The following is a 17,084-nucleotide window of genomic DNA, read 5'->3' as shown; positions in this document are numbered from 1 at the left end:
GTAAGATGAAAAAGAAACATTCTATTGCTTTATACTGCAAGACTAAAACAAAATAAAACCGTCAAAACTCACCTTTTCAGTGATAACGTCCGAACAGATCACCCGCGTAACAGAAAGACCGTAAATGGAAGCACGATCAACTTCTAACTGTTGGAGTGGAAAATTCCATTCTACACATGCAAATTGTTAATGCGTGTCCTTCCCCGCACGTAAATAACACGCTACGGTAAAAAAAATAGACCACAACTCATTTTATAGCTCAGAAATTCATACAAGACCAGCTAACATCGTAACATATTCTGTAAGAAACATATTCTATACCTAACTTTCAGCTTTCGTTTTAAAAAACAAAATCGCAGATTTATAACTAAATGTTTATGTGGCGTAGTGATTTTAAGTTACTACTTTTGGTGAGGTCGTGACCTCGACCCTGAGGCTTTCCGTTTAGATCGAAACACACGATCGTATTGGTTTTGGGTTTGCGGAAAATGGAGTTACAACGGTGATCAAATATTTTGCATGATGTTTTATTACGGTTATGATTATTCTGTGAGCGCACCGATCCTTAGGTGTATAAAGTTACAACTTAAAATAGAATTAGTGATAACTGTAGACTTTTCAGTGGACTACAACCTTTTTAAGGGAATGCGATGTAGTCAACCATTTATCATGTCCCAGATCAAGCCGCCATTTTTCCACAAATTTGCAGAGTTTTTGCCGAATTCTGAATAGAGTATTCACATCAAAGATTTAGTTTTATCTGTATTGTTTCTTTCATCATTTTATTTCAAATTAAAACCGACATCACCATTCAAAACCGTATAGTTTATTGACCGTGAGTATATTTAGTGGGCTACCCCCACAGTACCCAGTTTCTGAGACAGACCCATATATATATATATATATATATATATATATATATATGAATACTATATAAAATCTCATCTCATCTCATTATCTGTAGCCGCTTTATCCTGTTCTACAGGGTCGCAGGCAAGCTGGAGCCTATCCCAGCTGACTACGGGCGAAAGGCGGGGTACACCCTGGGCAAGTCGCCAGGTCATCACAGGGCTGACACATAGACACAGACAACCATTCACACTCACATTCACACCTACGGTCAATTTAGAGTCACCAGTTAACCTAACCTGCATGTCTTTGGACTGTGGGGGAAACCGGAGCACCCGGAGGAAACCCACGCGGACACGGGGAGAACATGCAAACTCCACACAGAAAGGCCCTCGCCGGCCACGGGGCTCGAACCCGGACCTTCTTGCTGTGAGGCGACAGCGCTAACCACTACACCACCATGCCGCCACTATATAAAATCTCATCTCATCTCATCTCATTATCTCTAGCCGCTTTATCCTTCTACAGGGTCGCAGGCAAGCTGGAGCCTATCCCAGCTGACTACGGGCGAAAGGCGGGGTACACCCTGGACAAGTCGCCAGGTCATCACAGGGCTGACACACTATATAAAATACTATATAAAAATATAATAAGTAATAAAAACTGTAATAGAAGATACTTGTATTTATAACTTGTATTTAATCTATACGTCTGTACTTGTATGCTGGATGTTGAACGTTAATTTGGACTTTGACTATCCGGACCTCTAGGCTGAAGCAGATCACGGGTATAAGGTACGTCTCCTGGAGCTCATCGCATGACATTTCAGCTGGAATCGTGATATAAGCTACGCCTGGTCTTATCTTAGTATTCCTTAGAACTCTGACATATTTGGTGTAGAATAGAGTTTAAAACCTTCCCTAGCCAAACCATGTGGGAAAAATACCCCTCCTGTCCCATCCTTCATCTTCAGAGATAAGGACACTACAACGCTGTTCACTCCAAATCCTGCCCCCGCGGCCACGGGGACTCTGTTCAGCCAGGTCTGAACAAACACATAATCCTCACCAGCTATGGGTTTTACAAAATCAGCTGAAGTGACATACCTCCAGTGCTACAGCTCAGTAAACTCCAGAACTGCATGATGTGTTCCCGTGTATCCGGCCAAACGAAGGACTCTTTCTCTAGAGCGTGATTTGTTGTTTGCATTATCTGTGGCCTGTTCGTGGCATAACAGCATACCTGAGGCTTCCTGCTACACACACACACACACACACCTATGGAGCGCTTTGTGCCAGCGCCTCCCACTCCCTCCTTCTCTCTGACACACACTCACACACACCCGCTATGACTTGCTGCAACGAGCACCCTGTATATCTACTTACTTATCCAAGTGTGTTTCCTCTGATGCCTACAAGAAGCATTTGGAATAAACCGTTATTTTGAAGGAACACACTTTAAACTTCTCACAGGTAAACGCTAAAAACACCAGGTAAACAAATAAAGCCATTGACGACAGTCATAATGTTGAAATATGTTGAGGTTGCGACATGCCACATGAGCTGGCAGCCTTCTTTAAAACAGATCCAGGAGCCGTGGCTCGAGCCTAAGCTCGGGAGTGGAGTTTCTCATGTTCCCCTTGTGTCTGTGTGGGCTTCTTTCAGGTTCTCTGACTTCCATCCAAATCCTAAAACATGCCAGTAGGTGCACTGGCTATGTTAAATTTCTCCTGGATGTTAATGAATGTGTAATTGTGTATGTATGGTGCCCTAATCCTGGGATCAGACGACACCGTCTTTCACAATGGTCACCGTGTCAGATTAGGGAGTCATACCGTACATGGTGCCATAAATTCCTGCGGTGTCTTGGTCGGCATCAAACGTGTAGTGTTGCCAGTCTCCTGACCAAGACACAGCAGGAATTTATGGCACTGTTTATTTACGATTCACTAATCTGATATCATTCATGTCTTCGCATGTCATCAAGGAGGAGGATCAGGAAACTGTTGATCATGCCTATCAAGGAACATGTCAAACATGAGCATTAAACTAGACGATAAAATATACTGTATATAGGATACAACACAGTTGTGCAAAGATATTAAGTTTATCTTCGAGTGGTGAATATATTCGCAAGCAGGGCTCGAAATTAACTTTTTTTCTTTGTGTCCCCCAGTGGTCCCGAATTCTGTGTTGTATTGTCCCGAATGGAAGCAATAGTGTCCCCATTTTTTTCCTCTCTGAAATAACCAGTGGTTAATATTATCATATGAAGTTACTATTATATTTGTAACTATGCGATTTTGAACCCCTTATATCATTTTTACAATAAGTCACAAGACACAAGCGACACATGTCCTATACATCATCTACTTCAAAATGACAGTTATTGCATTTTCAGTTTATTAAACTTTGGCGATCTCACTGTATGAATAGATACCCGTTTATTTAAAGGGGCCAACTAGCTCATTCAGAAAATGTTTCAACTCCCTACATCTGCAGTACACTTTAGTTGAAAATAAGACCCCTTTTATGTTCATTTCATCTACTTATACCTTGAATATCTGTTGGCATATGAGTGATTCCACGCTTATGGGTACTGAAATGGGGGCATGAACTTATTCACCTAAAGCCATTTCTTTTTTTACCATCAGGTCACAAAACATGTAATCTTTAATGAATGATATGTTAAAAGATAACTTTAATTTTCTGAGATGTAATAAAAACATATTTATATGCCAAAGTCAAGCCTATGAGTTCCAAAATGATGTCTGTTACATTACTTCTGTTACGATTGTCCATCTCGCGTCTGTTACAAATTAATTACAATCTAGCTATACACCATGTTAATCTTATTGAAAGAATGTGCATGTTTATTCTACTACACATGTTTATTAATTATATTTGCTAAAACATCACCTTCCTATGTTTCAAAAAGTAATTCTACATTGTTAAAATTGAGAATATATATGTCCACAACACTTCTGTTACGTTCTGACTTTGGCATATAAATATGTTTTTATTACATCTCAGAAAATTAAAGTTATCTTTTAACATATCATTCATTAAAGATTACATGTTTTGTGACCTGATGGTAAAAAAAAAGAAATGGTTTTAGGTGAATTTTTAAAAATAAGTTCATGTCCCCATTTCAGTACCCATAAGCGTGGAATCACTCATATATAAGGCCAACTTATCATTTTCACCATTACCGTTATCCATTTTTATGTAATATACCTGTTGCCCCATTCAGAGATGTTTTGAAAGCCATCAGCCATACCATCAATGGATGAAATGCCCTTGAGCAAGGCACCGACCCCAACATTGCTACAGGGACTGTAACACTGTAAAAAACTGTAAAGTCACTTTGGATAGAAGTGTCATATCATACAAGTGCAAACAAAGCAGAGAGACGTTATGTCTGGGCTTTCAGTTTCTTCCCCGCGGTCGGTCCGCTTCAACCACTTCAGCATTTTTGTTCTGGCAAGAGTCGGCGCAGCGTGTGCGGTAGCAATTCCATTCCAAGTCCATATAATGCGGACTCCGGCCGAAGATTCTAGAACAGAATGCGCTGCTCTGTAGCCTACGGATGCAGGTGCATCGAAAGTGTAGCTACTATGTATTTTTCGCTGTTAACGTTTTAAAATTAAAATTGACAAATTAGGTGAACGTCTACGTATGTGTTACGGCTTTGTAAATAATATTAATGTAGAACTTTTTTTCTAGATCTATTTTTTTCATTGTCCCGGGATTGTCCCAGATATGATAATTTTGTGCCCCGATGACGTTTTTTATGGTCCCTGGGACGTCGGGACACCGTTAGTTTCCAGCGCTGTTCGCAAGTGAGCAAAGTGACACATTTTTCAACACAAGAAGATAAACTTCATATCTCTGCGCCACAGTGTAATGCTTTTATACTACATAGACACAGCCAAAAAAAATGCAAGTTAATTAAAAGAATTTTTATTTTGAACCGGTTCGCCGTTCTTGACAACGCGCGACTCGTCAGCGGGAAAACGCTGGGAGTGAAACACTGACATCATCAGAGTGAAATATCAGGAATTATTCTATCCACATTCACTGGATATGACCAATCGCGCACTCTGATTGGCTACTCTACTACTAGGCTATCAGCTCATATACTGTGAGTAGAGAAAATTAAAATGGCAGCGCGTCTTGCTGAACCATCCGAGGACAAAATAAAAATTCTGCTCGAAAACAAAACCCAAACAAATACAAAAAAATGCAACTAAATCTGGAATGAAAGTATTTGATGGTAAGAACGTATCGGTTTTTTTATTTTTCAAGAATTATTATTATTATTATTATTATTATTATTATTATTATTATTATAGCATTTTTCACAAATTCCTACGGTCATTTTGCCGGTTTGTTGACATTCTTCATCTTTAAACATTAAAATTTGTTGGTTCAAAAGCTCAAAGAAGTTTGAAAATTCATGTCCAAGGAAGAATTAAATAAATGTCTAGAGCTATTCTATACCTCGGCAATACGGCACTTTCTGGAAAAACAAAACAAAAAAACACTAAAGTCAATCTGTGCAGCCATCAATAAGCTTTTAAGAAATCCACCTAAGCGGAAATGATCTTGTCAGACGTTTCGTATAAAATTTTTATTTATCAAATTCACAAAAAACGGCGGCACGGTGGTGTAGTGGTTAGTGCTGTCGCCTCACAGCAAGAAGGTCCTAGGTTCGAGCCCCGTGGCCGGCGAGGGCCTTTCTGTGTGGAGTCTGCATGTTCTCCCCGTGTCCGCGTGGGTTTCCTCCGGGTGCTCCGGTTTCCCCCACAGTCCAAAGACATGCAGGTTAGGTTAACTGGTGACTCTAAATTGACCGTAGGTGTGAATGTGAGTGTGAATGGTTGTCTGTGTCTATGTGTCAGCCCTGTGATGACCTGGCGACTTGTCCAGGGTGTACCCCGCCTTTCGCCCGTAGTCAGCTGGGATAGGCTCCAGCTTGCCTGCGACCCTGTAGGACAGGATAAAGCGGCTACAGATAATGAGATGAGATGAATTCGCAAAAAATCAAAATGCTCTGTTTCTCAAAATCCAGTGAATGTGGATAGAATAAAACAGTTATTCTACTCAATCTTATCATACATGGCTTATAGCCAACTTGTTGCTATGTGCCTCATTAGCTATCAGCTCATGTACGACTCGATTTTGTGGAATAACTATTCCATTTTTTTTCGCGGTCCGGTTTCCATCAAATCGTGCGCTCTGATTGGCTCGTGAGCGGTCCAGAATCCTACAATCCGGACCCCAGTTATGAACCTTTGGCAACTTGCTCGTTCACAACAACAAGAAACATAGTCACAATTTTTTGTCAACATTTATTTTCGCATTTCTCAGTATAATAGCATTAATTTTACAGCATGGATAGCGAGAACGAGTGTTCACAGCGAAAGCAAGTTTTACTACCCTGATGAAGACGAAATAAAAGAAAACATTTCAGGAGAAAGCCGAAAACCTGTAACTGTTGCTAACGCCGAGCAAATCCAGCAGTTTATTGAGGAGCAAAGGGCAGAAAATACAACAAAAAAGACGACCTACGACTTCAATGTCTTTGGGAAGTTCTGTAGAAACCTAAATGAAGGTCGAAAGATGGAAGACATACCTGGCGAAGAACTAAACATGTTGCTGTGCAACTTTTTCATGTCCGCAACAAAGAAAAATGGTGATGTGTACGAGCCGTCCTCGCTCACGTCTTTCCAGAGAAGTATCCAGCACTATCTGAATCAGGTTTGTTCTAAATATGGTTTCCCTTTTGGGCGCTCTCATTTTCTGTTAGAATTTGGTAAAGAAAAAAATAAATATATTATCTACCAGCTTAAGGTCGGTCCGTACCATGAAATACCGTGACCTACACTCAAAAAAATAAAACATTGGATTTACTTAACCGAGTTATGGCAACCGGTCCCACGAAACTGTGTTAATTTAGATGTATTGAATACAGTTATGTTTTGAATAACTCAACATAACTGTATTCAATACATCTAAATTAACACAGTTTCGTGGGACCGGTTGCCATAACTCGGTTAAGTAAATCCAATGGGGGTTTTTTTGAGTGTAGGTCTTGAAAATACTGACCGAGGCCCAGAGGCCTCGGTCAGTATTTTCAAGACATTGGTCACGGTATTTCACGATACGGACCTCTCAGCTGGTAAATTCTACACTGAGAAAAATGGCCTGTTAAATTAACACAAAAAAATCTTGTACATCGGTTGCACTTACTAAAATCATATCCACTAAGCCCAATTAAGTCATGTTCTGTTTGACGAACATGACTTAATTGGTCTTAGTGGATATGATTTTAATAAGTATAACCGATGTACAAGATTTTTTTGTGTTTTCAGATGCTTTCTGTTAAATAATTAATATTGTCTTCTTTTTTTTATAATTTTTACTTTCTCTGCATGTTTTAAATTTACTTTAATTTTAACTTTATTCTATTTTATTCTTTATTCTATTCTGCTGGTTTCTTTTTTTTCTCCTCCTATTTCTACTTCATTTTATTATTTTATTTCTACTATTGTTTAATTCTTATTATTTTCTTTTAATTCTTTTAATTAATTGTTTTAGAATAAAAATAAAATTATTTTATGTAATTTTATTTCTCTATTGTTTACTGTTTTTGTTTTTACTTCTGTAAAGCACATTGAACTGCCATTGTGTATGAAATGTGCTATATAAATAAACTTGCCTTGCCTTGCTTTAACAGGCCATTTTTTTCAGTGTATATATTATATAATGTACATATATATGTCACTCAGATCCATGATGCATTTTGTGTGAAAAATGCAAGTTTTTCAACACGAGAAGATAAACTTTACATCTTCAAGCCAACGTGTGATTTTCTTTTTATTATAGAGACACATTCACAAACAAAAAAGTGCAAAACAATTCATCAATTCAACAATTTCGTCACGAGTGAAGGTACTGATTAACGTCACTGTTGTAGTTCTCCATGTCCCGGATGTAGTTCGTGGCGTATCTCCCAGTAAAACACTTGTGTCTATGTAACATAAAACATTCTGACATGACAGACTTCTGTTAGGGTGTCGTGGGGCGTCCCAGATGCCACATCTCCGTTCTTCGATTACAGCACACTATAAGGCCCATTTGTCATTCCCGACACTGGAAATTTGTCAGCTATGATATCTCATCTCATCTCATCTCATCTCATCTCAATAGGGGTGTTCACATGGCAACTTTTACTCCGGTGTAGCACCGGGGCTGCCCCGGTAGAGCGTTCACACGGTACAAAGTTATACCGGTATAGCCCCTGAAAGCTGCTTAAACCGGTGCAAATCTAACCCTGCTCGGGAGGTGGTTTAAGAAATTTACTCCGGAGTAAATGCTAGTTTGCGGGGCAGCACCGATATAAAATGGGCCGTCTGAACGCTACAGGGGTAGACTCGCTACGCGTGAGGAGAGTTGATTACATACGAGCATTGCATAATTTGCATCCTGGTATTTTGCGCTTCCAAAATGGTGAATATCAACAACAACAGAACTGCGTGTCTTCCAGTGTTGCCAGATTGGGTGGTTTTAAGTGCATTTTGGCAGATTTGAACATATTTTGGGCTGGAAAACGTCAGCAGTATCTGGCAACACTGGTGTCTTCATCCACGTTGTTTTCCCGGCGCTTGGTGATGCCATGACAACCGGGAAAAGGAAGTACATTTTCACGCATGCGCATATTTCATTTCCACATTATTACTATGGTATAGCACGGTCGCAAAAACTGCCGTGTGACCGCAAGTGGGGCTGCACCGGTGCTAACACGCTTCTCTCTAGTAAGCAGGTTTGTGACGTGTGAACGCTCCACAAAATTTACACCGGTGTAAGATATATCGCAACAAAATACATCGGTGCAGCATCGATGCAAATATGTGCCGTGTGAACACCCCTGTTATCTCTAGCCACTTTATCCTGTTCTACAGGGTTGCAGGCAAGCTGGAGCCTATCCCAGCTGACTACGTGCGAAAGGCGGGGTACACCCTGGACAAGTCGCCAGGTCATCACAGGGCTGCACATAGACACACAACCATTCACACTCACATTCACACCTACGGTCAATTTAGAGTCACCAGTTAACCTAACCTGCATGTCTTTGGACTGTGGGGGAAACCGGAGCACCCGGAGGAAACCCACGCGGACACGGGGAGAACATGCAAACTCCACACAGAAAGGCCCTCGCCGGCCCCGGGGCTCGAACCCGGACCTTCTTGCTGTGAGGCGACAGCGCTAACCACTACACCACCGTGCTGCCCAGCTATGATATAATGGTGTCAGAACCAGACTGAATTTGTGAAGTCTGACTGCGGCATAAGACGGACTGGGGTTTCATTCGGGGTGTATTCCGATATCACGCCCAGTGTTCCTGGGATAGGCTCAGGATTGATCATGACCCTGACCAGGATAAAGTGAGTGAGTGAGTGAGTGAGTGAGTGAGTGAGTGAGTGAGAAGGTACAAGAGTCTGGTAACTTTTGCTCAGTGTTGTGTTTCCTTCAATCTGAGCTACAGATTGGGCGGCACGGTGGTGTAAGTGGTTAGCATGGTCGCCTCACAGCAAGAAGGTTCTGGGTTCGAGCCCAGCTACTGGCAGGGGCCTTTCTGTGCGGAGTTTGCATGTTGTCTGTGTGGGTTTCCCCTACAATCCAAAGACATGCAGTTAAACCCGCTGCACACCTTCCCAATTCGCTTACGATTTTGTCGGGCCAATTAAATCACTTGCAAATTGTAAATGTGTGCCGGGGCAGCTCGTAGCTGATTTCATCGGTTCTCGGTTCAGATCAAACTGGTCTTGATATTTTCAGACGCGATCTCCTCGTACGCAACGCAATCGGTAGTGTGTGCGTTGTTACTACGATCTCATCGGTTATGATAATTTTAAACAGCCAACTGGAGTGCCAGGATTGATCACATGTAGACTGCCGACCGGGAAGCACAACTTGTGTCACTTTGGGAAGCGTCCACCTGTCTTTATGACATTAGTTCACCTGATTACAGCAAACGGGAAACGAGGAACGAGGCTATGGCTGTAATCGTGTCAGCTTTGAAAATGCCTGGTAAAGTATTATAGCATTGTCAGTGGTACAGAAATCGCTTGTCCGGAATCCCGGAACAAGTTGAATTTTAAGAACAACTGAACAAATTAGAATCAATTCTTACTTATCCAGTTGAGATTATAATCCCTTTTTGATTCTAATATTGGGCGGCATGGTGGTGTAGTGGTTAGCACGGTCACCTCACAGCAAGAAGGTTCTGGGTTCGAGCCCAGTGGCTGACAAGGGCCTTTCAGTGCGTAGTTTGCATGTTGTCTGCGTGGGTTTCCCCTACAGTCCAAAGACATGCGGTTAAGCCCACCGCACACCTTCCCAACTTGCTTAGGGGCGGCACAGTGGTGTAGTGGGTCGCACTGTCGCCTCACAGCAAGAAGGTCCTGGGTTTGAGCCCAGCAGCCGGAGAGGGCCTTTCTGTGCGGAGTTTGCATGTTCTCCCCGTGTCTGCGTGGGTTTCCTCCGGGTGCTCCGGTTTCCCCCACAGTCCAAAGACATGCAGGTTAGGTTAACTGGTGACTCTAAATTGACCGTAGGTGTGAATGTGAGTGTGAATGGTTGTCTGTGTCTATGTGTCAGCCCTGTGATGACCTGGCGACTTGTCCAGGGTGAACCCCGCCTTTCGCCCGTAGTCAGCTGGGATAGGCTCCAGCTTGCCTGCGACCCTGTAGAACAGGATAAAGCGGCTAGAGATAATGGATGGATGGATTCTAATATTCAAAATTTAATACTTCTCTATGTATATACAGTGCTGAGCGTAAATGAGTACACCCCCTTTGAAAACTAACATTTTAAACAATATCCCAATGAACACAAACAGTTTTCAAAATGTTGACAAGACAAAGTTTAATATAACATCTGTTTAACTTATAACGTGAAAGTAAGGTTAATAATATAAACTTAGATTACACATTTTTCAGTTTTACTCAAATTAGGGTGGTGCAAAAATGAGTACACCCCACAACAAAAACTACTCCATCTAGTACTTTGTATGGCCTCCATGATTTTTAATGACAGCACCAAGTCTTCTAGGCTTGGAATGAACAAGTTGGCGACATTTTGCAACATCAATCTTTTTCCATTCTTCAACAATGACCTCTTTTAGTGAGTGGATGCTGGATGGAGAGTGATGCTCAACTTGTCTCTTCAGAATTCCCCAAAGAAAATAATTTCTTTCCACCACAAAGGTGAAGGCTACGAGAAGATCAGCAAAGCTTTACTTATCAGTCAGAATACTGTAGCAAAAGTGGCACAAAAATTTAAGAAAGATGGAACTGCAACCATCTCACAGAGACGTCCAGGTCGTCCACAGAAGTTAACACCTCGACAGGAGCGTCTTCTGATGAGAAGGGTTGAAGAAAATCGGCATGCGAGTTCACTGCAGTTATCTAAAGAAGGAGAAAGCCAAACTGGGGTGACTATTTCCCGTGACGCAATACGGCGTACACTGCAGAGGAATGGCATGCATGGATGCCGTCCACGAAAGAAGCCTCTCCTAAAGCCCAGGCACAAAAAAGCTCGCCTAGAGTTTGCCAGGGCCCATGCTGACAAAGATGAAGACTACTGGGACTCTATACCAGTGGTTGCGTTAGACTTTTTCATTGTCCGTCATTTTGACGGACAGGGTCGTAAAAATTCCGTCATTGTCCATTATTATCATCTCATCTCATCTCATTATCTGTAGCCGCTTTATCCTGTTCTACAGGGTCGCAGGCAAGCTGGAGCCTATCCCAGCTGACTACGGGCGAAAGGCGGGGTACACCCTGGACAAGTCGCCAGGTCATCACAGGGCTGACACATAGACACAGACAACCATTCACACTCACATTCACACCTACGGTCAATTTAGAGTCACCAGTTAACCTAACCTGCATGTCTTTGGACTGTGGGGGAAACCAGAGCACCCGGAGGAAACCCACGCGGACACGGGGAGAACATGCAAACTCCGCACAGAAAGGCCCTCGCCAGCCCCGGGGCTCGAACCTGGACCTTCTTGCTGTGAGGCGACAGCGCTAACCACTACACCACCGTGCCGCCCTGTCCATTATTATCTGTCATTTTATTTTAACTTTTAAATGACAATGTATATAGGCTATAAATGCTATATATTTAATAACTTGTGTTTTCATGGACTCATGTTCATTTAAAAATTAATTCACAGAACAAGCTTGTATTATTTAATCATTTATTTATGTATTTATGATGCAAAAAGATGAACAGAGATTCTGACGTTCGGTCACTTGTGAACCCATTTTCCCTCCGCTAAAAACATTGCGGCTGTTGTGCCTTAACGGGCATACGGACAATGTTATTTTACAACGTAGCAAGGCAATTGCAGTTAAAATATGAACAGTCCACTACAACGATTTAAGTGACAATCTAATTTGACCTGTTTGCGTGAGCTCAAACCTTCCTTCTGGCCCGCATGGATTTAAATTGGGAGCTCGCTTGTGCATAATCAAAGTCGTCAATGGAGACTGCTGCCGAGGCAATTGTCATTAAATTTTGCGTCTTTGCCTCGGACAGACGACTTCTCATTGACGTTTTAATTTTATTCTGAAGGCTGAACCCGCGCTCTGCTGCGACACTGGAATAACCAGCGCCACTTCAGCCAAAGTTCTGAAGTCGGGAAACATTTCTCCCAGGGAAGTGATCAGAAGCCGGCAAGAGCCTCTGAAAGTTGGATTTCCCGACCCTGCTAGTACTCTCTTCATAGGGAGGAAATCCTGCAGCATGCGGTCTTTCTGCACCAGTGGTGCAGCTGCACCCCGCGGTGACCCATAGTGGTCACAGACGCGTTCCAACGCATCCAGTCCATGCCTCTTCAACGTGCTGTCAGCACCCGGATAGCGAGAAGCGTTGAGTACAGTGTCGAGGTCAGCGATGATTCCCAGATGCTCTGCCGGGAATCTTTTTTTGATTGATTTTGTGATCTCCGCGAGGTACTTGGTGCGCAAGTTGGAAAAGGCCTGCGGGTCTGGCTGCGTGAGTGTGATTCCACAGAATCTGTGGTCTTGTAAAGCCTCTTTGAATTTCTTCTCCGCCTCACCTGGCTCATTCATCAAGTCATCTAGGCTAGCGAGGGTCATGTTCACGACTGGCTGGATGGAGGAGATGTTCACGTCCTCTTTTTGGAAAGTGAGGTTCATGCGGTTCACCACAGCTAAGGCGTCAGTCAGGAGGTGAGTCAGGGCAGGGAATGTGTACTTCTGGAGCTGCTTTCTTAGACCCTTAGCTACCGGACAGTCTCTTGCGGCTTCCTCCTCCTCCAGCTCCAACACCAGAGCAACCCAGTTGGCACGTATGCCCTTAACTGCCCTCTCCAGGGACAGCCAGCGTGTAGCGGATGGTTGTTTGAGACTCAGCAGGTCGTGTGCATCCATTTCATTTTGCAGTTCATTTAGTCTGTGTGTTTGAATGGGGGAATTCTTGTAGTATGTGTAGATGTTATTAATGGTGGTGATATAAGCATCTATTTCACGCACAGCCTTTGATGCATCTCGGGCTGCCAGTGCCGTTCTGTGCGCACCACAGTGAATGTTTATGAGGTAGGGACAGTCATTCTGGCGCAACTGTTGTGCGACTCCGGTCTTTCGACCCACCATCACATTCGCTCCATCACTTCCCAACCCAACGCCCCGAGACATCGCTACACCACGGCCCGATAGCATATCTTTTATTTTTGCTGTGATGCATTCGGCAGTGCCAGAGGGTATTGCATAATTGCCAGTGAACACTGTTTCAGGCTCTCCTTTCTGCTGAAGTGTTAGATATGTGATCAGCATTTTCTCAACTGTGATATTAGTTATATTTTAAGTTCGTTTCTTAGACAAGGATATCTTTTAAGCTTGTTACCTCGGCGAGAATCTCCCGCCTTCTTCAGAAACAGTCACCAGATGTCGAGTGGTGACGTGCCTTATCAGCTGATGTTGCGTTACGGAGGCGTGAACGTCCCGCCCAATTTGACAGGTAGTTCACGCCTCCTGCTGTCAGGTCGCTCCTCCAGGACGGCACTCCAGGTGTGCGACAGTGCATACGCTCCCTCGTCCCGGTTCATCGTCCTCTGCGCCCGCTTACGTATCTCCACTGCCTCTAAAATCCAACGCTGGTATCTATTTTCTTCAGCGTGAATGACTCTGAATGAAATCAGCCATTTCAGACCACTGCAAACGGCAAAATCACATAATGAATTGGGAAGAGGCCAGAGTCATTCGCGCTGAAGAAAATAGATACCAGCGTTGGATTTTAGAGGCAGTGGAGATACATAAGCGGGCGCAGAGGACGATGAACCGGGACGAGGGAGCGTATGCACTGTCGCACACCTGGAGTGCCGTCCTGGAGGAGCGACCTGACAGCAGGAGGCGTGAACTACCTGTCAAGTTGGGCGGGACGTTCACGCCTCCGTAATGCAACATCAGCTGATAAGGCACGTCACCACTCGACATCTGGTGACTGTTTCTGAAGAAGGCGGGAGATTCTCGCCGAAACTGTTAACGAGGTAACAAGCTTAAAAAATATCCTTGTCTAAGAAACGAACTTAAAATATTTGTAATAGTTAGACATAATGAACATCCACTACGTATGTGATATTAGTTGTTTCATCTACTATCACCCCGACATATCTACTGTTTGCGATGCGGTCATCGATGGCGTTGGCTACAGTCGCTGCAATCGCTTCCTCCATCTGACTGACTGTGTCATGGTGAGTGTATGTGTGTGCACTGTTCAGGTTTGGACACCCGGCAGACTGTAAGAGGTGTATCAGTTTGGGATATTGATGGCTCGGCGTGTTTGTATTTGCCATGTGCAACACAACCTTAAGTTGTGTTTTTAGTGCCTCGTTACAGGCAGCCTGTGATTTCTCGACGTGCTTCTCCATCTGCACACTCTGAGTACCGTGCAGGCTTCGATGTGGCTCTGGCTATTTTTGTGGTCATTGAGGGCCGATTTCTGCATAGTCGTGCAGCCTCTGACAAATCCATTGGCGACTTTTGCTCTCCTACAGATGTCACAAAACATTTTGACCCCTTCCGCCCGCAGCCAAGTAAACTCCCGCTCCCACTGAACCCTGTATTCCCGCCTGACCTCCTTGCCACTTGTTGCTGCTTTCCCCGTAGCTGCCGGTGCCGCTGGCTGAACAGCCATTAATGCCTGCCCATCTTCATCCTCCTCCAGTGCATCATTCCCTCTCTTCTCTCCTCTCTGAAGGCCATCACAGTTGGGTTTTTTAAAAAATCCTTTCACACTAAGCTGCCGTGACATCTTGCCAGGCTTTCGTCTAAACGGGGGAACAGGGGCGCTGCGCCCTCTTACTCTCGGCGTGCGCCCCCTTACCGACTCCGTGAAAACATCCCAGCAACACTACGTGACAATGTGTCTGATCATCAAATACGTTATAATTGCTCCAAAAATATTCCAATCATAGTAGATACACCGACAGACGGTGCGAAAACAATCCGAATTGGCGTTTTCCAGACTGAGGCGCCATGTTGTTTAATTGTTTACTTGTCGTGGCTGCTTTCGCGAGATTTGACATGGGTTACATACAAGGTCAGCTGACTTGTAGAGCGAGATTTCTCGAGACTGAATGACCTTTCACCCACCGGCACGGGAGCTTTTGACAGAAGTAGTTCGCGAGTTGTTTTTGTTGACACTTGGGCATTTAAAGATGTCATCCCGCGGCACGAAGCGGAAGACAGACAAAGACTGTCCGGGGCAGAAGAAGATTACTTCTTTCTTTTTCAATGTTGACAGACAATGTGTTACAATTTCCCTCTCAGATACTCAGAATGTCCCATTGGAGCATTTTTCAAAGGCTTTGCACGGCGGGGTGGGGTGGGGGTGGGGGGACAACCGGCACCATCTCCCCCCCCGCTTCGCTCCCTCGCCATGGTGAGCGCCCTCATACTAAATTTTTCTAGAAAAAACCCTGTCTTGCTACATCGAATGTATACACCACTTATCGTAACGTTCGAGCCAGACAGACAACGAATGTACGTGAGGTGAAAGAGATGACAGCTAATCAATAGCTAATCGATATGCACGCGCTCGCCACCAACAGGTTAGGCGCGTGAACTACCGGCTACTTAAATTGATCATCATCTGTCAAAATCACGCACGGCCTTCAGATTCTTCCGTAGGCTACTTAAATTTGTCATAGTGGGGGTCGGCTCGGCTCGGCGGAGCCTGGAACCTGACACGGAAGGTCTTAAATAAAACGAAGTTATGTTTAAATGTTAGTTTGTCTACCCGTGCTCTCATTAAAATGATAGTTTAGCAGATATTCGAGCAGTGATGTTCCTAAGCTTCCTAAGCTTGCTGGGGAAGAATACAATAAATCGACATTTGTTTCATTTTAAAAACAAGAAAACAACTAGCCTAAATGAGCGCTATTGCATTAAGACGTACAGGCAGGGAAACGACACAAACAACCCAATGCATCTCTTTTTTTAATAGCAAAAATGACGTGTCTTCTGCAGAGAAGGGAAACATTAATCCATCTCACTGTGCTAGTGGTTAGAAAAGTCCTAGCGCGGTCAGGAGCGCGATGGGGGGAACAGCCTTGCGCAGTGGCTACAGTGTATACATGAGTAGCCTGCGCACTGAACATCAAGACTCGCCGCAACGTCGGCTCAGATTGAAAGTGACGGCAGTGAAGACTATGTATACTGTATGTAAGAAAACTCTGCCACAACTTGCCAATCATTTCAATTGTGTGTTTCATTATGTTTTATTATTGTTATTATTAGGCTATTATTGTTATTGGTAATGGTAACGGTAAACATCCGTCAAAATGACCGACGGCCTTCAGATTTTTCCGTCATAGCTAAAAAAAATCCGTCAATGACGGACAATTGTCGGTTAACGCGACCTACGCTCTATACTCTGGAGTGATGAGACCAAGATAAATGTTTTTGGAACTGATGGCTTCAAACTGTATGGCGTCGCAAAGGTGAGGAATCCAAAGAAAAATGCATGGTGCCTACAGTGAAACATGGTGGTGGCAGTGTCCTTATGTGGGGCTGCATGAGTGCTGCTGGTGTCGGGGAGCTGCATTTCAGTGATGGCATCATGAATTCACAGACGTATTGCTCTGTACTGAAAGAGAAGATGCTACCATCACTCTATGCCCTTGGTCGTCGTGCACTT

General features: G+C 43.6%; 1 protein-coding gene across 5 annotated transcripts in view; it reads right to left on the bottom strand.

Annotated features, from left to right (window-relative positions):
- Positions 1-17,084, bottom strand: part of ptk2ab (protein tyrosine kinase 2ab) — a 251,570-nt gene that overhangs the window by 229,040 nt on the left and 5,446 nt on the right. For 3 of the 5 annotated variants that reach the window (XM_060921909.1, XM_060921912.1, XM_060921919.1), the window contains exon 1: positions 1,956-2,114. The exons of the other annotated variants lie outside the window; for them this stretch is intronic. In XM_060921909.1, the coding sequence (XP_060777892.1) occupies positions 1,956-2,058 (103 nt within the window). In that variant the 5' untranslated portion in view covers positions 2,059-2,114. Of the gene's footprint in view, positions 1-1,955; positions 2,115-17,084 lie in introns of those variants that run through there. 5 annotated transcript variants of the gene reach the window in all.

The sequence above is a fragment of the Neoarius graeffei genome, chromosome 5 (genome assembly GCF_027579695.1).
Source record: "Neoarius graeffei isolate fNeoGra1 chromosome 5, fNeoGra1.pri, whole genome shotgun sequence".
Classification (NCBI taxonomy): domain Eukaryota; kingdom Metazoa; phylum Chordata; class Actinopteri; order Siluriformes; family Ariidae; genus Neoarius; species Neoarius graeffei.
This window is presented reverse-complemented; position numbering and strand designations above follow the sequence as displayed.